Source organism: Pelecanus crispus, chromosome Z (assembly GCF_030463565.1).
Source record: "Pelecanus crispus isolate bPelCri1 chromosome Z, bPelCri1.pri, whole genome shotgun sequence".
Lineage (NCBI taxonomy): Eukaryota > Metazoa > Chordata > Aves > Pelecaniformes > Pelecanidae > Pelecanus > Pelecanus crispus.
The window spans coordinates 11128984-11151855 of record NC_134676.1 but is presented as its reverse complement, the minus strand read 5'-3'; the positions used below and the strand labels follow the sequence as shown (position 1 = coordinate 11151855).

At 59.3% G+C, this 22872-nt stretch overlaps 4 protein-coding genes across 7 annotated transcripts in view; 3 read left to right on the top strand and 1 right to left on the bottom strand.

Moving 5' to 3' along the window:
- Positions 1–1268: 1268 nt before the first annotated feature.
- On the top strand, positions 1269–6027 carry DCTN3 (dynactin subunit 3). 2 transcript variants are annotated; one of them, XM_075726412.1, is made up of 7 exons: positions 1269–1376; positions 1584–1668; positions 2625–2711; positions 3319–3402; positions 4061–4119; positions 4880–4939; positions 5642–6027. In XM_075726412.1, the coding sequence occupies exons 1-7, from the start codon at positions 1284–1286 to the stop codon at positions 5729–5731; spliced, it is 558 nt and encodes a 185-aa protein (XP_075582527.1). In that variant the 5' UTR covers positions 1269–1283; the 3' UTR covers positions 5732–6027. The 2 variants fall into 2 exon arrangements, with proteins under 2 accessions (XP_075582527.1, XP_075582526.1); XM_075726411.1 differs by lacking the exon at positions 3319–3402 and having other exon boundaries at positions 1284–1376.
- Positions 6028–7018: 991 nt separating this feature from the next.
- Positions 7019–9367, top strand: RPP25L (ribonuclease P/MRP subunit p25 like). Of its 3 annotated transcripts, XM_075726580.1 has the most exons (3): positions 7019–7057; positions 8301–8409; positions 8624–9367. In XM_075726580.1, the coding sequence occupies exon 3, from the start codon at positions 8633–8635 to the stop codon at positions 9191–9193; it is 561 nt and encodes a 186-aa protein (XP_075582695.1). In that variant the 5' UTR covers positions 7019–7057; positions 8301–8409; positions 8624–8632; the 3' UTR covers positions 9194–9367. The 3 variants fall into 3 exon arrangements, with proteins under 3 accessions (XP_075582695.1, XP_075582694.1, XP_075582696.1); XM_075726579.1 differs by lacking the exon at positions 8301–8409; XM_075726581.1 differs by lacking the exons at positions 7019–7057; positions 8301–8409 and adding an exon at positions 7142–7151.
- A 4871-nt stretch (positions 9368–14238) lies between these two features.
- On the top strand, positions 14239–14549 carry ENHO (energy homeostasis associated). The gene has a single exon (XM_075727141.1). The coding sequence runs from the start codon at positions 14239–14241 to the stop codon at positions 14422–14424; it is 186 nt and encodes a 61-aa protein (XP_075583256.1). The 3' UTR covers positions 14425–14549.
- A 2333-nt stretch (positions 14550–16882) lies between these two features.
- The window catches only part of DNAI1 (dynein axonemal intermediate chain 1), a 155002-nt gene continuing 149012 nt past the window's right edge, over positions 16883–22872 (bottom strand). Inside the window, exon 20 of the mRNA XM_075726345.1 lies at positions 16883–16987. Coding sequence (XP_075582460.1) covers positions 16883–16987 — 105 coding nt within the window. The remainder of the gene's footprint in view (positions 16988–22872) is intronic.

Genomic DNA, 22872 nt, shown 5'->3' with positions numbered 1-22872 from the left:
AGAGCAGCACTGTGTACACAGCCCCCAGCCCCTGCTGCAGCCCCTGGCCACTTCTACTAATGAAGCCATTTCTAATTGTCACCTTTGTGGAACAAAGCACAGCTCTTCCCCTCTGAAGATGCCTTTTCCACAGCCCAGCTATCGATCCCCAGGAAAAAAGGCAGAGCATACAGGGCATCAGCCTGGTCCTCCTGCCTGAGCACTCTGCACAGCTCCTCCAGGGAGGTTTGGGGGGCCATAGGAGTTGCTGGGGCCCTGGGCTACCCCACAGTTCCCTCATATAGTCTGGCAGCCCCATACAACTCCCTGCAGGAACTTATCCAGAAGGCTGAAGCTTTTTCAGGGCACAGTGTGTCTTGGTCTCGGCAAGGGGCACTAGGAGGGTCCCCAAAGCCATGCAGCCCACATTGCCAGCCACGCTAATGAAGTACAATTAGCAGACAGTTTTGGCCTAAGAGCCTCATCTGGGACCCTGACCAGGCTTCCCTGGTGCCTGGGGCATGGCAGTGCAACACCCAGCCCCATGCTTGCAGCCCCAGAGGGACAGGGACTGCCCTCCATCCTGGGGCAGCTCTGGCACTGCTGAGGCTCCATGGGCATGGTGGGGCAGAGGCAGGCTGAGCCCTGGGGTGCAGGGAGCATGGCAAGGTGCTTTGGAGACTCCTGAACTCTCCCTCTGCAATTTGGAAAGTCTCTGGAGTTTTCTCTGTCAGGGTGGATGCTGCTACCATGAATTAATCTTTGTCCCCTTGAAGTATCCGTGTAATTGCAGGTGCCAGCTGCAGGCAGCGGTGGGGCTGGGGCTGGCTGCTGCATTTGCTGGCGTCTCACTTTTTAGCGAGCGTCACCTGCAGTGGTCGATAGGAGAAAGGTGAACCCGGGCAGGCTGAGGCCTGGGGTAAAGCCGGCAGCAGCCTCCTGGATTTCAAAGGCCCTGCATCCACACGGCCCATAAATCGCTATATCTATTTCTTTTAATACATCCGAGCGCCTCTTTCCTGGAGGACCACGCCGGAATGAAGCAGCCATCGACCGCCCGGGCGGCGGGAGGCCTGCGCGCCTCCCTCTGCAGTGCAAATCACCATCGACCGGCTGCAGCCTCCCCTCCCTGCCTCTGAGAGGGGATTCGCACCGCCCGCCCCCCTCCCCGGCAGCCACCTCCCCCCTTCCCGCCCCGCCGCGCTCCGTCTCCACGGCAACGGCGGCCCCTAGCAACGCGCCGCCATGGCAACGGGGAGGGGCGGGGCGGAAGCGGCCCCCGCCTCCTTCCGGCCGGCGGCAAGATGGCGGCGGCGGAGCTGCGGCGGCTGCAGTGGCGGTTGGAGGAGCTGGAGCGGCGCGTCGGCGGCGGCGACGGGGCCTGTGGGCCGCCCAAGGTGCGGGGGACAGCTCTGCGTCCTCGGGGGCCCGCCCCGGCCTCGCTTCCCGTCCCCGCTTCCCGTCCCCTCGGGGCCTGGACCGGCCTGCCCCCGGGGCCAGGCCCAGGCCCAGGCCCGGCGGGGTGTGGGGTACCTCGGCCCGTCGCCATCTGACAGGCCCGTCGCCATCTGACAGGCCCGTCGCCTTCCTCTGTGCCTCTGCAGGTGGCGGACGAGCTGGTGAAGGTGCAGGTGGCGCTGAACAATATCGCCGGCAAGAGGGAGAGGATCAAAATCCTATTTAAGAAAAGTGAGCAGCCTGGGGAGAGGGGGAGGAGCTCGCAACCCCTGTGTGGCATTTTCGCTCCTCTAAACAAAAATCCCTTCCCTGCCCCGTTTGAGCCCATTTGATTTTGGCCTCTTGTTTTGCATATTTGGCAGAGAAATAAGTAACTGAATGGGGTGTCTGTGCTTGCGATTCTGCCACTCAGCTGCTGGGGGTGGGAAATGGGCCACCACAACCTGTTGTTTGCTTGATGTCTGCCTGCATCAGTGCAGCGATTTGCTTTGCCTGTAACACAGTCCTTGAGAGTTATTGAGCTCCTGAAGTGCATGAGCTCCTGAAATTACTTCCTGCACGCTTGGACCTCTTGGGCACACTAGAGCAGCTCTCTCCTGTGTGTGTGGTGGGAGCAGTAAGGATCACATGCAGCCACTGGTGGATGGATCTGGGGAGCTGCCTCCAAACTGGGGGATATCAGGAGCGGGCACTAGGGTGGTGCTTTGCCCTGCAAAGCTGCCTGTTAGCCAAGTTTTGCTGTCTTGTATCACAGAAGGAGCAGGCTGCACAGGCAGAATCATTGCAGTCCAAGGCTGTGGTGGCTGTTCAGTACGAAAATGTATACTCTGTATTTGTAGATGATTTTAAGGACCAGGATGGAGGGCTATTGGCTGGTTTTGTTTCAAGGGCAGGAAGAAGCAGATTTCACTCACCTTTAATATTGTTATCCAAATAAAAGGCAAGTGTTGCTGGTGTCTGTAACGAAGCAGTTACTTGGCTTGAGCCATTTGTCAGTTTTTGGTCACAGTGCTCCAAAGTCATGTATTTTCAAGTGCTGTAGAAATTCATGACTTGGAAAAAAACCTGACCCTAAGTGGGCAGCGTTTACAAAGAAACCGGATGTGTAGCATGGGGGAAAATGGCACCTGTAAAGGCAATAATGTCTCTCCTACTTTTTTGTCTCCAAACCTCCTTTTTCACTCTAGTTGAAGATGTAATAAAATACCTCGATCCTCAGTACATTGATAGGATGGCTGTTCCAGACGCCATGAAGCTGCAGTTCATCTTGGCAGGTATGGTATGAAATGAGGGGCAGGGTTAGCACTGCAAACGTTGTCTTTTAGCTAAGCTAGATTGGGATGGATTTATTTCCTTTAGTTGTAAAGAGCTGGCAAGGCACCATTTTTGGAGTGATCAGGGAGATTGTTTGTACAAGGATGTATGTCACCCTTAGTGCTCCCTTGTGCACGCCCATGCTGCAGTTTTACTGGTTCTAATCTTTTTCAGGGTTAAACTGATCAATACTAAAAGGTTGAAAAGAAAAACTGGAGCTAGAACAGTTTCCTCACTCCACTTCCAATGCTGTCTAGGCTGCGACAAAAATGGAAGACCTTTGGATGTATTTTAAACACTTCTACTCTTGTCCTCTTTTACCCCAAGGAATTGGGTTCAGCTTTGTTTTGGTATAGTCTGCGAATGAAACTTGGTGAGAATTTTCCTGCCTTAAGCTAGCGTGAACCAGAATCCAGGGGTGAGCAACACAAAAGTCTAAATAAAATCCTAAACAAGCCCCTTTCTATATAGCTAGGTCAGCTGGAAAAGTTAACTCACCGGTAGTTGTGAAAAGCCAAAGCACAGTCTTGTATTTACTGGTGTTGCTTTTTGTCCCTCCTGAATCAGAGGAGCAGGTTATTCCTTCCCGAGCAGCCCTTCTGGAGCAGGTGAAGAACCTCCAGCCCATGTTGGACAGTGCCAGTATCCAAGGTATGCCTGTTGTTCTGCAAGTATGAGCTGCAAATGCCACCCCACAAGCTGTTGCTTATCCTGTTTTGTTTTGTTTTGTTTTTTTCTCTTGAGCCTCAGACTTAAGGGCAGCTAAGTATGCAACCCGGTGTGAGGAAAGTAGGTACAGGCAAAGCATGTCTGCTCCTCCCTCATGTCGCTCTAACATCCCATGGAAGGTCAAGGAGGTGATAGAGTGGGTCAGGAAGCAGGTCAGAGACAGCAGCTTGGCAGAGAGGGTGGAGACCTGTGGCTGAGCGCTGTGTACGGTCACCAAGCTGTGGGGCTGCTCCTGCCTGCGAGCTCTTTTATGTCCAGAACATCCCGCTCTTGGCGTAGGCAGAGGTGTCTTTTTAATTGCTTGCCCTAACGTTCATCCAAGTACTTTACTCTGATGTAGTTCTTACTTCAGGCATCCCCTAACTCATGCCATCCAGAAGCAGTGAGCAAATACACTTTTTATTTAATATACAGGGTAGCTAGGGGTTTTGTATGGTATAAAATGTGCATTTGTGGCGTCTGCATTCAGTGAGCGGAGTTCTGCTGTGATATGCTCGTGGAGAAGGAACGGTCTTTATTTTGGTAACTAATCCCACATCATGTAAAGTAAACAAACTGGATTTTTCTTCTGTGCTTTCAGCGGTTCCTGACCACGCAGCCAAACTACAGCGACTCTCTCAAATCCACATACAGCAGCAGGTAGCGTGAATAGTCTTGACAGTCTTGACTGGCGGGGAGGAAGAACCATTTGTTCGTGGCTGTACTGACAGCCTTGTATTTCCGATTGCTTGAATTGCTTATTTATAGCAGGTTCACTTTTGTATCTTGTCCAGTATATTCATGCTGCAGTTTTAAAGAATTGTAAGCATGTGGAGAGGGGGTGGGGGATGGAAACTGGCCAGGGTTTCTGACAATTGAGTCAGAATTGGAAAAGCGCTTTGCTTGCCATAAGCCTGTTCAAAATGGAGGTTTGAGGGACACTTAATAAGCGGCGGTGGGTTTAACGAGCTGGCATTCCGCCTCTCACTGGGACACTGAAGTAAAGCATTGCACTCCTCCAGTATCCCAGTCTCTGGAAGGCTGTTGCTACTGTCACCTTGTCTCTTTGACCTTTTCTTCCCCCTTTGAGCACTCCTGGAGCTGGTGATGAGTAGCCTGGGCAGCACCTAATGCCCCCTTCCAGCATTTTGCTGTGAGTTTCTGTTCTGGAGCAAGGAAAGCATGGATGCTGAGGAGAGGCAGGCAGCAGTGCAAGCCTGGGGGCTTTGATGCTTCATGTTTGTAACCTTTCTCCTGACTGTTGAAACACTTAGAGCTGCAGTGAGTGGCCACAGCAGGGTCTGAGCTCTAATCTCAGTACTGGCCTTGGATGAGTTTCCCCCTGTGCTGTCAGGGCCTGGGAGGACAGATGTCCTCCAGCTGATTTATTGCTTGCTCACTGCGGCTCCTCTCTTCTCAGGAGCAGCGTCAAGATCTCACCGACAGCGTCAAGATGCTCCTTGAAGACTACAACAAAATGGTATCCTTTGAGTCTTGGGCCTGACACAGCTGAACTGCCCGCTGTTCTCCTGGGCTGCCTTGCCCCACCAGAAGGAGACGATCCCCAGCCCTGGGTTTAATGGCCATGGCCTTTCTGTCGTGGTGACGCCTATGTCCCTGTCATACTCGGGAGCAGAGCTGAGGGCCAGAACTGCCCGTCTCTCTGAGATGGGAAGGGCAGGGTGCCACCTGCGGTCAGCTCTGTGCTGGGTCTGCTCACAGCGTGGCTCGGCACGAAGGAGCAGCCGCAGCCTGCGTGCTGGTGCAGAAGCTCGCACTGGTCGGCTGGATGTTGGCATCTCTGTCAGGTGACCACTGGTCCCTGCGACCTGCCTGAGCCAAACAGCGGCTAATCCTGGCCATGTAGGATCCCAGTGCTGAGACGCATCCTAAAAGCACAGCAGGTGGGGAAACTTTGCTCTTTTCTGTAGAAGGCCCCTTGAAATGCTGTGCTATGCACTGCTCAGAAGCACTTCCTGGACTCCCATCAGTGTTTGGTGCTGTGCAGTGGCTCACGCCTGGGTGGTTTGAGTCCGTGCAGGCTTTCTACAGCCCCAGGCCCTGGGCCTCTTCCTCTCCCAAGGGATTGGGATTGTAATGGTGCTGTCGGGCTGTCAGAGCGCTCTGACCTTGCTTTCTTCCCTGTGGTTTCCACATCCCTTTCCTTAACAGTCACATCCAGACCCTGCTTCTCTCCAAGCAGTTTGTCCAGTGGAATGAAATACTGACGCGGCTGGAAGCGGCCAAGGAAGCGAAACCTGCGGCAGAATGATGGCAGAGCCGGGAGTGTGGAGAACCCCGGGGACCCTGCTGGCCTTGAGTCGCTCAGGAGAGGCTGCAGCACAGCTTGCGCTCTGTCGTCTCGGCATCTTCCCACTCGTCATGAGCGTGCTGCGAGTCGCAGGCTCTCAGGGGGCACCCCGCCTCCGTGGCTGCGCTGTATCGGCCCCCAATTGACGCCACACTACTCCTTAATATGCCACTGTTTGCCAGTCTTGCACTTCCTGAAATACGTTTTGGTTTGTAATATATTTTAAAATCCCTTTCTGCTCTTAACTGTGGACCATAGTAAAGTCCTGAAACGCTAACTGGGTTGTCTCTTCCTCCCCGGGGTGCAGCCATGGTGCAGACTTTCCTCCCCATCTCGTTTTCCCCAGGCTGTGAGCTCCGGACGCCTCCTGGCAGATTGCCGGTGGCTTCAGCCTTGGGCCAAGGGCAGGTAAATCCCCTCCAGCCCCACGGCCCTCCCTAGGCTGCGGCACACACTCTTCCTGATGTTTCTTCCCATTCACATGAACTGCCTGCGCCCAGGGAAACCTCTGGGGCTTTTCCCTCAGGCCGTTCCCAGTCCCTGTGACAAGCAGCTGCTGTGAGCCAGGGCCCATGGCTGCCCCTTCCCCCTTCAGAGGGAAGTCAGCTGTGCCTTGCCTGGTCTGGCCGTAGCCTGGAGTTTCTCCTGGCACGAAGGCATCCCTGAGTCAGAGGTCGTGCTTTTGGGAGGGTCCCAAACCCTCCTGCTTGGTGCGATGCTGATGTGCATGACCGGGGAGCCCCGCAGGACCGGGGCAGGGTCCCAGCAGGGAGGTTGTCCCTGTACCCTCGCCTGCTCAGTGAGCTCGCCCCCGGGCTCGCCGCGGCAAGGCTGCGAGCCGGCAGAAACCCCCCTGCGGGCCCTGGGACCGGGCCGGGACTTGTTCCTCCCGGTCAGATTTCGGGGAGTATTTCGAGGCTGCTTCAGCAATGCCAAGAGAACCGCATTGCCCGCGGGTCTCCTGGCGTGGGTGCGGACGGAGGCGCCCGCGGTGCCCGCTGCAAGGGAGCGCTGGGGGTGCCCATCCCGGGTGCGCAACGGGCCCGATCCGGCGGAGCTGTCGGAGCGGCCCTGCCCGGACCGGGGCGGGCAGCTGCCCTCGCCCGGGGCGCAGAGCAGGCCTGCGGGCTGTCCGCCATGGCCGCGCCCGGCCCCGCCCACCGCCCGGCCCCGCCCACCGCCCGGCCCCTCCACGCACCCGCCTCCCCCCTTCCGCCCGCCCTGCGCCTGCGCGCGCCTCCCACCCGCCGCCATCTTGTGGCCAGGGGCGCGCTGAGGCGGCCGCAGGTGAGAGCCCTTCCCGCGCCCCCGGCCCCGCTGCAGCGAGGCCCGGCCTCCCCGCGGGCAGGTATAGGGCAGCTCGGACTCCTCCCGGGACCTGGTAGGGGCATCTGGCCTCCTCGCGGGCCCCTCTAATGCAGCCCGGGCCCCAGCCGCGGTACCTGGCCTCCCCACAGACCCTCGTTTCCCCCTGCCCGACTTATCCTCCACAGCAGCGGGCTGGCCTCCCCTCCGGCCCCTGTGGAAGCCACCCAGCTTCTTTCCTGCCCCGGTAGCCAGCGTTTGGCCTCCCCCCGGGCTGCGTTCCCTGTCGCGGCGGCATGGCCTTTCCCAGGGCCCTGTGACACGAGCCTCGTCTGCCCCCCCTCCCCCCCCCCCCATCCCAATAGCAGAGGCTTCGCCGAAACCCCTCGCCCCCGGTCGCGGCCCCCAGCAGTGACTCGGCCTTCCTAAGCCGTACAGCAGAGCGCTCGGCCTTCCCTGCCATCCTCTGGCAGCCCGCATCCCCAGCCCCCATAGCAGCGGTGTCCCCAGCCCCTCCCGCAGGGCCCGGCGCTTCTCTTCCCCGGCAGAGCGGGCTGGGTGCCGGCCCCCCCCGCAGCGATGGCGGGGTTGAGGGCCTCGGGGCGGGGAGCGTGGTTCCCAGGTACAGAGAGGGGGCATCGACCGGCCCTGTCTGCACAGGGGATGGGGTACAGGTGCTGGTGGCTGGGTAAAACAGGGCTTGCGAGCCTACAGATAAGGAAGCCTTAGTGCTGTGTGCTTGGGCACCTTGGGCTTTCTGTGGTGGTGGTGGGGGTGCCCTACACAGATCAGGCAGGCCTCGGTTAGGATGCCAGTAGAGGGACCTTTCCTTGAGAGAGTGGGGAGCTATGAGACTGGATCTTTCTGTCTTTCACTTTCCCTCTGAGAACCCTTTTTTTTGTTCATCATGTGCCTTTCTGTTGTCCTGCTTCTTGCTGGCCACGTGTCTCCTGCCTGCAGCCCCTGGCTTGCCGTTTCCCCTGTGGCCTGCACTGTTTTATCAAGTGTCCGGTCCCTGGTCTTTCACCTAGGCTGACCAGTCACGGGGCTTCGAGCCCCACGAGCCTGTTAATGTAACATACCCACACTGCTGCCAGTGAGCTGCGCCTGTGTTCATCGTGTGCGCATTCTGGGGTGGCTTACAGGGTGCAGCAGCAGTCAGTATCCCCTGGCTTCTGTTCCCAGTAACCTCAGCTCACCTGTTTGTTCTCTGTTTTTCCCTGAGGTACGGCCTGTATTTTTTACCTCATCCTGCTTAGGCCCACAACACCAACCCTGTGCCTTTCACCGCCTGTCTGTCGGGGCCCAGGCTGCCCTGTGGCAGCATTCATGCTGTAAGTATGTGCCGAGGAAGACTGGGATACAGGTGACTCCTCAGCATGAGTAGTGTGTTCTTGCTGATCTTTTGGGTATGCCTTTTCAGGATCCCCAACTCCTGATAGCTCAGAGTGCCCTTTAGAGGAAAGGTCATAGCTAATTGAGATGAGAGTTTCTTTGCACAGCAATTACAGTGGGAGTTTGTATTAACGGATCCATTTTCCTTTTCAGCACTGCAGAATGGAGAACTACAAAAAGACCAAAATTGTGGAGAAACCTTGTCCTCTTCCTTTCACCGACCTCCCCCCTGATATTATTGAAATGAAAGTGAAGGACGGGAGCAAAATCAGAAATCTGATGGGCTATGCCATCAGCAAGATGGAGCTGGACTCGGTGAGGCAGATCCTTTTCACTGGCTCGGGCAAGGCCGTCAGCAAGACCATTACCTGTGTGGAAATCATGAAACGAAGGCTCAAAGAGCTGCACCAGATCACCAAAGTGCTCTTCAAACAGATCGAAGAGATCTGGGAACCCATTGTGCCTGAGGCAGGCCTCGATGCCTTGACAGTGAAGAGAAACATTCCTGCCATATGTGTCCTACTCAGCAAAGATGCCCTTGATCCTCAGGAGCCAGGGTACCAGGCTCCGGGCTCTTTTGACGCCTTCTGGATCAAGACACTTAAAGCGGAGTCGCAGGGCCAGATGAAGAGGAAGCAGGGCGGAGGCAGGGGAGCTGGCAGCACAGGCAAGCACCCTCGGTCCGCTGGAGGAGGGCCTGGGGAGTCCTGCGCCAAGTCCTGAGACGACAACACCAACTTTGGGTGTAGTTTGGGGGAGTTCTGGAAACGAGCCAGCCGCTGTAGCTGAAAAGCTGCTGCTGAACATGGGGGCTTGCAGAGTTGTTAGGGGAGGGCAGGAGAAGTTAACTGTTTCAAAATGGATGTGATTGTAGCTGTCCGAAACTGTGTTTTGACAAGTTCCCGTTTTGACAAGTTCCCTTGTCAAAGGCTGCCAGGCTGTACTCCTTAGTGTGCGTTTCAGGGAAGACAGGAGTCGTCTCTGCTTGAGCAAGGACGTTTTGGCATCTTGTTGGTGAGCCCCAGTGAGCGGCTGCTCACTGTGCGGGGTTTGGGCTGCTCGGGGCGGTGCAGCAGCCCAGGCAGCAGGTGTGCGTGGCAGGCGGAGGTGGCTGTTGGTGTGCTGCAGAGGGGAGACGGGACCCGATGTGGATGCCCCTGGCTGCCGCCTGCCTTGCCGGAGCTCACGTGAGCGGACAACAGGGCACGGGGCTGGGTTGGCCGCTTCTTCTGTGCCTGAAGGTCCGTCTGCTGAGCCCATCGGGCGGTTTGAATGTAGGACTGCAGGGGTACGGCTCTGTCTGCGATTGTGTGCACGTCGCATCCTTTCTGCCCTCCTTTCACCTCGGTGGAGCTGACGGTTACACCTCTCTCTGCCAAAGCGGTGGGAGTCGATTCATGTTGTAACCAGCCTGAAATCCTGTAGCTGCACGAGTGCCCTGGGGTGGTGGTAACGGTAAGCTCCAAAGGACCCTGTTCTTTCCCCTTTCTGCTCCTTTATAATGCACAGAGATGGATTTAAAATAAAGTTTCCTCTTCATGTAATGTGAAATTTGTCATGTCTTCCTCATCCCACTGGAGGTCACCCTGTAAGCGTTGCTGGTGGGGCTGCGGCTGCTGGCTGAAACTTGGCTCTCTCGCTTGAGGAAGAGGGGACCTGCTGCTCCGAGTTTTTCCCTCTCGTGACTGTAAATGCACCCTGATAAGGGGGGCAGGTTTTCTTCCTGCCTTCGCTGTTCACCTTTAATATCCAACAAAGGTCAAGGTTGCTTTTTTTTTTTTTTTTTTTTTCCTGGGAAGCTTTTTGGTATTCTTTGTTTTTCTTTTAAACCCGCTAGAACTGCAGTCTCAGAAAGACTTGGCCTAAACTCTGCCGACTGAGGCAAAGGACGGAGCATCTTTTCTTCCGCAATAGTTTCCCTTCTGCAGCAGCGCTGGTAAGTAACGCTGGGCAGGGAGAAAGCGCTGCTCCCTGTGACAGCCTGAGCTCTCGCCAGGACAGCCCCTGCTCGCACCCTGTCCTGAGCGCTGCCTGTCCTGCCCGCTCTTCCTGGCTCACTGCCTGTGGTGGTGAGCTCCAGCTGGGCCTGGCATTCCGCTTTGTCGAGTCAAGGAGAAACAACACCAGCATTTAGAGAAGGGATTTTACCTAAACCAGGGGAGTAGGAGATGCGACACCTTCACAGACCAGGCTTCCCCCGCTTGCACAGCGCTCGGGCGCTTGCCTTGCCTCACCGTGAGCTCGCTCACCGGCCGAGTGCCCGGCGCGAGCCGGGAGGGTGCCAGGTTTGCACGCCTCGTCCTCCCCTCCCCTTCTGCTGGTGGCCTCATTGTGCTGCGCCCACCGTTATCCCCAGAGCTAACGAGGTGCCCGGGGAAGTGCCCAGAGCTCTCTGCTTGTGCCGGTGAGGACTGGGTAGAGTTCAGCTGATTTATCTTTGTGCTGTTCCCGGCTGCTGCTCACTTACATCTGAGGAGAAGACTGCTTTTCTTGACTAATTAGGTTAGCAATAAATGCCAAGGAAGGATGCTCAAGTGTCTGGTCAGGCGGCTTCTGACACTGCAACAGGCAATGTGTTTACCGTTAAAAACATCCTCTTAGCGGGTAGCTGGATCCTCAAACGGCCCGTGTAATCCTCCCTCGTGGCGGTGGCACAATTAACGCCTTCTCGTCAAAGCTGCAAAGTGATTCTTGTTTTGTTTCACCGTTTGAAAGTTACCCTCTCTGACTGTGGTGGCTCTCCCTTCTGGGTGCTGCGGCACCTGGCAACGCTGGAGCTTTCCTTCCCCGGGACGGAGCAGGAGCGGCTGGCTGTGGCTTTTCAGAGCAGCTGCAGGTGTTGGGACCTAATCCCCGGGGGTCTCCAGGAGCCCCCACAGCTGTGGGGAGAGCCCCCCGTGTGCCCCCAGCCTCCTCCCCTGGGTGCCAAGTCCATGTCCTTCAGGAGCATCCCCCCTTTGGGGTGGCACCCCACACCAGAGCACCTTTGGCTCCCGTCCCCGTAGGGGGGCTGGCGTGCGGCATCCCTGCGACGGGCTGCCCCGTGCCTCGGTTTCCCGCTGCGCAGGACAGGGAGAAGCCGGCTGTGCCTATGAGGCCGCCACCACCCAGGCTCCTGGGGCACCGAATGTCCCTAAATGACCTGTCCCCCCCTCCACGGGCTGTGGCGGTGCCTGTGCCCACCCCTGCCTGCCTGCGGCCCCCCCCTGTCCCAGCAGGGACCCCAGCCCAGGCCCAGTCGCTCCACCCTCAGCGCCCTGTGTGCACAGGGCCACAGGCCCTCTGTGTGCACACGTGTGTGTGCAAATGTATGCGCTGTGTGTGCACATGTGTGCGCAGGAGCAGGGCAGGACAAGGCAGCAGCAGGGAGAGCCAGGCAGCGCTGCCCCCGGGCAGGGCAGGCAGGGGCAGTGTGGGCCACACAGGCAGGGCGGTACGGGCAGGGGCAGCAGAGGCAGCGTGGGCAGGGCAGGCAGGGCAGGACAGGCAGCACGCAGGGTGAGTGGAACAGCAGGGCAGTATGGGCAGCACGGGCCGCAGGGCAGGCAGGGCAGTATGGGCAGGGCAGGGCAGCAGGGCAGGCAGGGCAGGGCAGTATGGGCAGCACGGGCAGCAGGGCAGGCAGGGCAGTATGGGCAGCACGGGCAGCAGGGCGGGCAGGGCAGGGCAGTATGGGCAGCACGGGCAGCAGGGCAGGCAGGGCAGTATGGGCAGCACGGGCAGCAGGGCGGGCAGGGCAGGGCAGTATGGGCAGCAGGGCAGGGCGGGCAGGGCAGTATGGGCAGCACGGGCGGGCAGGGCAGGGCAGGGCAGTATGGGCAGCAGGGCAGGGCGGGCAGGGCAGTATGGGCAGCACGGGCGGGCAGGGCAGGGCAGGGCAGTATGGGCAGCAGGGCAGGGCAGGGCAGTATGGGCAGCACGGGCGGGCAGGGCAGGGCAGGGCAGGGCAGTATGGGCAGCACGGGCAGCAGGGCGGGCAGGGCAGGGCAGTATGGGCAGCACGGGCAGCAGGGCAGGCAGGGCAGTATGGGCAGCACTGGCAGCAGGGCGGGCAGGGCAGGGCGGGCAGGGCAGTATGGGCAGCACGGGCGGGCAGGGCAGGGCAGGGCAGTATGGGCAGCAGGGCAGGGCGGGCAGGGCAGTATGGGCAGCACGGGCGGGCAGGGCAGGGCAGGGCAGTATGGGCAGCACGGGCGGGCAGGGCAGGGCAGTATGGGCAGCACGGGCGGGCAGGGCAGGGCAGGGCAGGGCAGTATGGGCAGCACGGGCGGGCAGGGCAGGGCAGGGCAGGGCAGTATGGGCAGCAGGGCAGGGCAGGGCAGGGCAGTATGGGCAGCACGGGCGGGCAGGGCAGGGCAGTATGGGCAGCACGGGCAGCACGGGCGGGCAGGGCAGGGCAGGGCAGGGCAGTGCAGGCAGCTGGGGAAGGACGGGTCAGGGCAGCCCGGGCCAGGCCGGGCCGGCAGAGCGCGCGCTGCCCGCCGGCGCTCCCCGCCGCTCACGTGGGCGCCGGCCGAGGGGGCGGGCCCCGAGCCGAGCGCTCGCCCAATGGCGCACGACCGCTGGGGGGCGGCCACCAATGAAGGGGCGGGGCAGGGGCGGGGCGCCAGCAGGGCCCGCCCCCCGCTGCCGGCGGGAGGGAGCGGGCAGCGCGCGGGGCTGCGGCACCCACCGAGCGGCCCCCGGCGGCTCCGCACCGGGCACCGGGCACCGCCGCCCCGCTCCGCGCCCGCACCCCGCTCCGCACCGGGCACCGGGCCCCGGCCCCGGCCCCGGCCCCGGCCCCGGCCCCGGCCCCGGCAGCGCCGCCCGCCCGCCCGCCGGCGGGGCCCCGGCGGTTCCCGGGGCGGAGCGGGGCAGGTAGGTGAGGCCGGAGCCCCGCGACGGGAGGGCGGGTGCGGCGGGACCTGTTGCCGCCCGGTGCCCCTCTGCGGGCCGGGGGCTCCGCGGGTGTCCTGCTCCTGGGCGCGGCGGGGGATCAGGGGCACGCCTGAAACTGCGGCTCTACCCGACCCGGGTCAAAAGCACAAGAGGGGGCTGTCCCGGCCCCGCACCTGCTGCCCGCCCAGCCGCTCGCCGGTTTTGGGGTGCGGGACCTCGCAGCGGGGTCCAGGCGGCAGGAGAAGCGGGTGGAGGGGGGAGAAGAGCTGGGCCGAGGCCGCCCGGGGACGCCCCGGGGAGGCGGTTTGGGCTGGGATGAGGCGATGGGTCTCCCACTGGGGACAGCTCCAGCTTGGTGGCCCTCGCATGGGACGGGGGGGGACAGCTGGGGTGTGGGGTGCTGGAGAGATCCCCCCAAACAGCAGCTGACCTGGGAGCTGCAGCAGTCTCCAAACCCCAGCGGAGCCCCTTGGGCCCTGGGGTCACTGCCCTCTGGCACCCCCGCAGCCCCTCGGGGCTCGGGCAGCGTGTCCCCTCATGCCGGCGGGTGACGGTGACTTTCTCCCTTCCAGGTGCAGGAGGGAGGAGAGGGGTCCCCGTGTCCCCACTGCCCTGCCGGAGGAGGGGAAGCCGAGGAAAAGCTCCAATCGATCCTTCCCAGCGGTGCGGTGAAGCCCAGGACACGGCTGCAAGCGGCCAAACTGTGACGGGGCGACGCTGTCCTGCTGCCCGCCTGGCCCCAGCCCTGTCCCACCGCCGGCACCGCTGCTGTCCCCGTTGTCCCCTGCCAATGCCGGTGGGTGGAGGCTGCGCGCTTGATCGCTGCGCTGGCATCCCAAGTGTGGGGCCGAGCTGCTGGCCCTGCTTCTTCCTGCAGGACAGTGGCGATGGGGGCTGCTCTCTCCACTGGAGCGGTCGTGGCAATTTCTTTTAACTGTGTCATCGCGTTGCTCATCCTCATCCTCTTCCTCATCCTCTGCAAGGCCTGCAGGACCCCCTCGTGCCCCAAGAAGAGCCCGGGTTCTGACATGGATGAGGCGAGGAATGAAGAGAAGTACCTGCTGCAGCCCTGAGCTGCTTGCGGACTTGGGTACCCGGCTGTGCTGAAGGAGTCAGGCCAGCGTGGATGCCTGCGCTGGGACTGGGGCAGTGGATGGGGCAGGATGAGAGCAGAGGGGATGCCGAGCTGCTCACAGGGGCCGTGACACGGGGCACAGCGCTTTTTCTGTGTGGTTTTGGTGTGTGAAGTCCCTGCGGATGCCCACAGTGACTGTGGGGGATGGAGAGACAGTGGCTAGGGACATGCTACAGGGACAATCCTGCCTGTTCCAGTGGCCGGCAAGCACAGCAGGAGCCCTGCCCTCGAGTGCACCCTGTGTTTGGGGACAGCCTGTGGGCTCCTCCCTGGCGCTCGTGGCCCAGGCCAGTGGCCACCGTGTTGCAGACCTGAGCGGGGCCGGTCGGGGGCTCAGAGAGGGGAGGCAGCGGGGCTGGCACGGGTGCCTGTCCCCGAGCAGGCCCTGCCAGCAGACCAGAGAGTTATCGGTCTGGGTGTCTTTAGGGGTGGCCCAGGGGTGCCGTGTGTCCCCAGCCTCAGGAGGGCATTTGGTACCTGTCTGTCCCAGCAGCCAGTTTAATGAGCCACGAGAGGGTCTGCATGGTCTGTCCGTTTGTCCCTGGTCTGTCTGTCAGTCCTCTCCAGCATTAGCACCAACACTGCCAGGCAAACGGCCCCCCTCGCCGGGTGTGCGTCCCTGCCTGCCCTCCTGCCTGCTCCCAGCCGAGGTCAGCCAGTGGGGTGTGACCTGCCCACGGGCAGCAGACGTGCCCTCACTGGCGTCCCCATCCCCGCTGACAGCAGCCCGGGATGGGTTTTTGCTGGGGAGGTGGGAGACATGGGGAGAGAGGAGGGTGCCCAGCTAAACAGCTGTGAAGGGTCTTCCAGCCCCGCCGCTCCCTGGGGACCACAGTGGATCTGCCGGCAGGGATGCTGGTGGTCTGGCTTGTCCCCAGGCCCAGCAGCTGCCTTCCCCCACCCTGCCTGCAGGTGCTGTGGGTTTCGGAGGGCTCTGCCCTGCCCATCCTAGAGCTGAGCAATAGCCAAGGTGCCTGCCGGCACAGCTGCTGCAAGGAGGGGACAGTGGAATGGGCTGTGCTGGGAGGGAGGCCGGCCAGGGTCCCTGTGCAGCTTTGGCCAGGCTTGGCAGAGCCTGTGGTTCCTCCCCATGTCAGGTGTAGCTAACACATTCCTTTGCAGGCAGTGTTTTTACTAGACTAATAAACCAATCATAGGACTCGGGTGGTGTCTCTGAGCTCTGCCCAGCGCCTGGAAAATCTGGGGGATGTGGAATGTCCTGCCTGTCCCACAAGGCTGAGGAGCGGCTGCCCCAGGGTTTGTGGCTGATGTCCCTGCAGGACTGTGGGCAGTTTGCTGGGTGATGGTGACAAAGAAGGGCTCATGTCTGCGTCCATCTGCGGCTTTTAAATGCTGGGTGAGAAACCTGGCTGGATATTTCATGCCTGCAGCATGTCAGCCTGGGCCGGGGACATTCAGCTGTCATCAGGGAGCACCCCCCCAGCCCCAGTGCTAGAGGCACCGGAGAATTTCCAAGCTGTGGCCTTAAGTTACAGGGATGCTTGCAGGGGATGCAGGCCAGCTGAGCAGATGAAGGAGACTCGCTGCCACCCGTGCCTGGTGGAACGAGTGCCTCTGGTCCCCAGTCCCGGCAGCTGTGTGCAAGGCTCCAGCGGTGACAGCCTGTCCCTGCTCATCAGCATGCGGCGAGGCCACCACGGCTCCTGCTGCCACCGCAGCCACGTAGCAGCTAATCCCTCTGCCGCAAAGCGCCGGAGTGGTGGGAAGGCTCTGCAAACCCCAGTGCCCGGCGGTTCCCACAGCTGCTGGCTGGGCAGAGGTGGCTGAGCCCCACTCCGAGCACCCGTGGGGAGCGGGGAGCTGTAAGCATCCTGAAACTGGTGGCCAGCAGCTGCTGTCATACCCTGTTTGCAGTGATGGCACGTCCCTCTCCCACAGCCGTGGGGGGCCAGGCCAGGTCCCCAGCCACCCTCTGGCTTAGGCTGCCACACCAAAATCCAGGGGGCTGTGTGTGGCTGACCCCACAAATGGCTGTGGGGCTGCAGCTCAATACTCAGTCTCTCTGGCCACCGCTCACGGTGGGACTGGCTGCCATCAAGCTGCAGTCCTGAGGTTTCCCTAGGGCTGGTGGGACCAGCCCTCACCTGCCCTCCAAGGGCCTCTCACCCCGTGCAAGCCCAGCCAAGGGTGGGGAAGAGCTGAGGGCTGTGCGGCTCCGGGGGACCGAGTACGGCGAGGTCTGCCTGACCCCAGAGATGACTGCACGCCACGGCTCTCCCAGCACCTCCGTTTATTTGGCTGGGCACAGAGGCAGAGTGTTCCAGCTATGCAAAGAGCGGGCGGCACGGGGCCCACGGCTTGCATGCCAAGCAGCCACCGATCAAAGCCAGGCTTGTTCAGCCAGCAGCCCCCGGCAGAGCCATCGTTACCCCCGTTCACTTCCCTGCCTTGCTCTCTGGCTCTCTCACCAGGTTTAGCAGCTTGTCCAGCTTTGCGATTTCCACCTCAGGACCCTTCTTAACCTCCTGGCCTTTCTTCTCCTGCAAAGAGAGCAAGCGGGGCAAAGCTGTGAGCAGGGAGGACCGTGGAGATGGGAAGGGGGTCTGCTGCAGGGAGGGCTGCTGGGCTGCTGTGTCCCAGCTCACAGCCCTCACTGGGGGCTGATCTACTGGGGGATCCACCTGCCTGTCCCTGTATTTCAAGCCCGAGGCGCCAAGCGCTGTGTGAAAATCCCCATGGGCTGGTGAAAGGGGGTAATGAAGAATTTGGATTGGGATGGGAGTGGATCTGTTGATCCAGTGATACAAACCCTCTTTTGCCTCTTTCCTCCAGCCCTTCTCGGCCCTGTGGGGCTGGATTGCCCTCCAAGACCCCCAGCTTTTCCCCCCAGACTGCAGGGAGGTGCCAGGCATGCATGACTCAAAGGGCAGTCACAGCAATGCAGATGTCCAAACCTCCCCAAAATGGTCCCACCATACCTGTTCCATGCCAGTGCTCCTGGGGAGAGGCAGCCACAGGAGCAGGGATTGGCCTTTTTGCACCCAAACGTGTTTCTCCCAGAGGGCAGCTGGGTGCTGAGAGCCCTTAACCCTGGGGGCGTAAGTGAGTCCCAGGTGGGCACATCCCAGACCTCCCATGGCACAGCCTGTCCCTGTGCCTCATCACATGCTGCTGTGCCAACCCCAACACGTGTCCCAGCGTGGGGCGAGCCCTTCCCACAGCCCCCCCCAGCACCCATCCCAACCCTCCCAGGGGCTCGCTCCCAGGTGCTACATCAAACAGTCAGCATCTTGGGAGAACTCATGTAGCACGAGGGAAATAAGCCTGTTTGGTTCAGTCCTTGCTTGCTTGGGAGCAGCAGGAGCTTCCAGGCTTGGTGGGAGGCAATGTCCCTGCTAAGGGTACCAGTGCCACTTTGGGCAAGAGCACTCCCCACTGTGGGCTGCACCACCAGCGTATTGCTCTCATCGGAGTTTGGGGGCTTTGCAAAAGTAATGACCTGGTTTGGGCTCTCCAGATACGTATCATGGCACACACAGAGCCGTACAAGAGGAATTTTCCAACCTGTGTTCAGCCCACCAAGTCCTCCTGCAGCTGAGCATGTACCCTGCAGGGTTCCTCCAAACCAGTATCCACCCAGTCACTACACCCCGTCACTCCATGCTGCCTTCTGCTCGCAGCCTTCCCCTTTGCCAGCCTGCCGCCTCTCACCTTGCCTCTGGATTTGGGGGGGGGGGGGGGGGGGGGGGGGTCCCTGCTCTGGGGCTGGGAAGGTCATCTGTGCCCATTGTGGCTCTGGGCACCCCAGAAAGCAGATGTCAAGCACGGGCGAGTGGGAGGGCTGGTACCCAGTCTGACAGGCAGGCTCGGGAGACGTGGCAGCGGGTGCCCCACACAGTGGTGCAGCAAGGGGGAATATCACCAGCCAGGCTTGGAAGCAGCTCCTCTAAGGGTCCTGAGTGCAGATATTAGAAACGTGCCCTTCCTTCAGCACTGGAAATAAATGCCGGGGCACAACACAGATAAAGTTGTACGGCTGCAGGGATCTCACTACATTTCTCTAGCAAACGTCAACTTTGCTGAAGGCAATGACTGCTGGGAAAGAAGTCCCCAGGAGATCCCCGGGCTGCTCCCTCATCCCAGTCCAGCACAACCCTGACAGAGCCCTCCTTGGCTGCTGGAGGGCACAGCTGGGGTGAAGGCAGCCCTAGGAAGGGGAACAGGGACATTTGGAAACCCCTCTCCTCCTGAGAAGACAGCCCCGCTCCTTGCCCGAGTGCTGGGATGAGCCAGGGTTGTTTTTATTTACTGAGTGCATCAACTGCATGCCAGGACGGTGCTGGTTTGTATTAATGACGCTAAGTGAGCAATGCCCTGCGTGGCTCTGGTCTGGGCATTGGAAGTGATGTTTGTACTAACGGCCCACGTCACAGCCGAGCATCTCTCTGAGTTGAGAGCGTTGGGATAAACACAGCTGCTCAGGGTATTTCGGGACTTAGCTATTTCTGCAGAAAAGCTGCTTTGCTGTCTGACAGCGTTGGAAGCACTCCCTTTGGCACCCTGCGTTGCACGCAGCACCATACACAGGTCATTGGGACAGGCTACTGCTTCACTCAGCTGGGAATAGGAGATGCGGAAGCCATCTGCCATTGACCTACCTCCATCCCAAGCCCTTTGCTCTCCCCACTGGTCAGGGAGGGCCCCTGACCGATGCCCTCCAGGCAGTAACGCCAGGTCCATGGGAGCTGTGTCTGAGCCTGGCTGAAGTCACCAGCCACAGGCAAGGCTCAGCTCCTAGTCGCTGAACTGTTCCTAAAACCTCGACTTTCACACTGGCTCAGCTCCTTTGGTGCTTCTGAGCAAGTTGCAACAAAGCCACACGCAAGCCTGTAATGAGCCGTAACCAAACCAGAGCCCTAATTTAACGCCACATAACCAGGCAAGCAGGATGACACAGGGAAGGAAAATTATAATGTCCTTTTGGGGGCACTGGAACGGAAAGTTTCCCTTTATTTCTCCATCTGCTTTTCCCGGGGCGGCTGTGCATGTGAGCCACCCAGGCTGCTGCAGGCTGGCTGACGGCACCGCCACGGCACCGCAGCATCAGCTTGGATGCACACAGCAGCTTTCTACAAACCCAGAGGCTTCGCCCATGTCAGGCCTCCAAGGAGCAGCCCTTCTCAGAGCAGAGCTGTTGTAATTTCCTGCAGTGTGCACAATGCAGGAAAGGATTACCTCTGCACACGGCTGCTGATAGGCTCTCCCTCCTGATGAATGCCCCGGCCAAGTGTGGAAAGGGCACTCATGGGGCTCTGCCACCAGGCACATAGCTGAGCCCATCCTCCGCCTGCATCCTTGCTTACACCACATCCACTGGGCTCACTGGGAGCTGAGAGGGAGATGGGGCAGAGCATCCCCCCCATGGAGCTGACAGATGCAGAGCTGAGCTTACATGGGAGATCTGTCCCTGAGGAGCTCATCAAACAGGTACCAGAGCCACTCACAGCAGTGTTTGCATTGCTTTTATCGTTAACAGTTCCCAGCAGGAGAGCAAAATGCTCTTGGCTGAAACAGGGTCATGAGGGACATGTCAAGAAAGCTCATGGCAGGGGCAGAAAAGGCTCTGCATGGGGACGGACTCTGCCCTGCTGATGGGGCATGACCCCTGGGAGGTGAGATGGGGATGAGATCCCCCCCACATGTCCCACACTGCTGTGTTCATGGCCAAGTCCCCCGTTGCCCTCACGCTTGCTTTGCCTTATGCCTGGGCTCCACTCTGGCTCTCCAGGGAGAGAAACTGAGGCACAGGGCTCCTGGTCCTATTGTCAGTGCAGGCACAAGTTTTGCAGGACCCCTGATGGTTGTCTCAGCCCCAAAAGTGAGTACTGACACTGGAAGCTAAGCAGGAGGTGGAAGATGACTGAGGTGGAGCCCCAGGGGCAAGGACAAGGATAAGGACAAGGACTGGCTATTTGAAGACCCCCAGATCCATCGCCCTCAGAGCCCCAGCCCCAGCCCTCTCCCCATTGGCACACACTGAACTCTACATCCAGGAAAGCAGAGTCATTTAAACTGGATTCCCTGTGTCTTGGCTGATGCCTTCATTCCCTCGCTGAATAGTAAACCATCAAGTTAATAAAATTCTCCCATAAAAGCCATGATGCTGGCACTTTTCAACATCCTTTTTTTTTCCCATTGGTGGAATAATCATAAAACATCTGCTGTAAGGTTTCGATTAAACAAAGCAAAACATGTTTATGTTTTAAAGTAGCGAGGAAGTCAACCATGCTGGCACAAACACAGACAGAAAAGTCCCCATAACTTCCCCAGGAGCAGAGGGGACCCTTTCATCTGCTGAGTTCTGGCCAAGGGGCACAGGCCTGGCTCTGCCCTGCTGCCATCATGACACTGACAGTCCCAGTCCCTGCCATTCTTGGCAGGATGGGATTTCTGGGCACAGCCATGCTGGGACAGGATCTGGACACTTTACAAAGCAGCCCAGTGACCTAGGACACCAGCTTCCTGTGCAAAAGGGGTTTAAGCTTTTACAGACTGATTTTGAAGTGGGTGAAAAGCTCCAGGAAGCCACCAACAGGGTTGCCCAAAACTCCCATCCTTATTGTTCTCAGTGGCAAGGGGCACACAGCCTGCCAGGACTTCAGAGGTATGTTGCTTCTGGAGAAGACTTTTTCTTGTTCCTTCTGCCCTGCTCAGGGGTAGGTCAAGGTGACACCTCCAGGGTAAGAGCTCCTCCGTTAGCAAAACAAGCCAGTGAATTCAATGAAGGAAAGCAAAGAAGAGACTTCCCTGGAGCATTTCTGTTGGGAAGACCAAGGAAACCCAAACTCCTTCATGAACACAGCAAAATTTTCCTCACTGGCTCCCTGGGACACCAACCAAACATGCATCAACTGGGGTGTGAAATGACCTGCAGCCCTGAAGCCTTTCTAAACCTATCCCGTCATGGTCCTATTGCAACCTGATGCTGTTATATAGCAGGTGAAGCTGGAGTTACACTGAGCTGGGGATGATGTCTGTGCCAGGACCACTTTTGGGCTCTCAAGAAGCCTGTTTACATACAGCAGCAACATGCTTATCAACCATGGAGAGCCTCAAGTCACACTCACAGCATTGCTCCTGGTCTGCAGAAGGATTAGCTGACAGACTGGCAGCAAGGATTTAGGCTTATTTTGCTACTGTTTGGAAATAAATGACTCAGGAAATGTTCTGCTTGCAGGGAATGAAACCATCAGAAAAGCCCAGGAGATGGCTGGGTCGTTCAGGCATCAGCAACCATGCACGATCACCGGCAAAGATGCTTGTCCCTCCAGCTTCAGCTAAGACCTGTGCTGTTCAGGGCAAACACCTCTCCTTGCTCCAGCTCACATATTTGGCTCAGAGATCTCTGCTGGCGTCTGCACTGGATCATGCCAAGGCACAGCAGGGGAGACAGATCTTGTGGCCACAGGTGACCTGCCCTTGCTTGCTGGAAGTTCCCACTGGAACCAGCAAAGAGAGAGTGCTGGGTCTGGCTTGTGGCTCAGCAGCACAGGTCTGCTAATAAAGGTGTGGGAGCAAAGGTCAGCGATTTCTGACAGGCAGGAGGTGAAAACAAAACTGAATCTGGAAGGGGCTGGGAGTATCACTGGGAATAAATGAGAGGGAATTGGGTGACACTCAGGGGATATGGGCAGGGATCACCTCTATCTAAATGGCAGGTACCCGCCTGCAGCATGCCACAGGGCTGGCTGGCTTACAAACACCCATGGGAGAGGGGAGAGGTTGTTTCATGGAAAGGACAGGCTCTGCAGCAGCCGAGAGCTAATAACAAGGTTAAACCCTCATCTATGGTCATACAGGAGGACAGCCATCACCACAGCTCCGTGTCTGCTCTGCTGGAGGCTGGCTGGGACCCCACACCCTTGCTCACCCCCCTCACAGTGTTCTCTGGCCAAGCAAAAGACGTGCACACAGGAGAAGCCAAACCCCTCCCCATGGGTTTCAGCAGCCTCTGGTGAAGCTGTGAGGAGTTTGGCTTTTGCTTTCTTGCTGATTGGTGCTGTGGCGCGATCTCTACTGACCCTCATCAAGGAGCTCAGGAAATACTAAGCAGTGAGCCTCTGAAGTGTGTTGTGACAAGTTGTGCTAACACGATTTAATGAAGCATCAACAGTGCCCTCTGAAAGCACTTGCTAGCTGGCCTGATCCAGCTGTATACCCTGGCTGAGCACGGGAAGCTAAACTGCAAAGCCCATCTCACCGTGACCACAGTGCAGAGCCTGGCCTCGCCAGCCCTGCGCACAGGGGAGCATGAGGAGGGTGCTGGTGGGCGCCGTGGGGTGCAGGATGAGCAAGGCCAGGCTCACTTAAGCGCTAAGAGAGGCTTAGCACTGGGCTCTTCTGCTTGGGCTGCCGACAAAGTGAT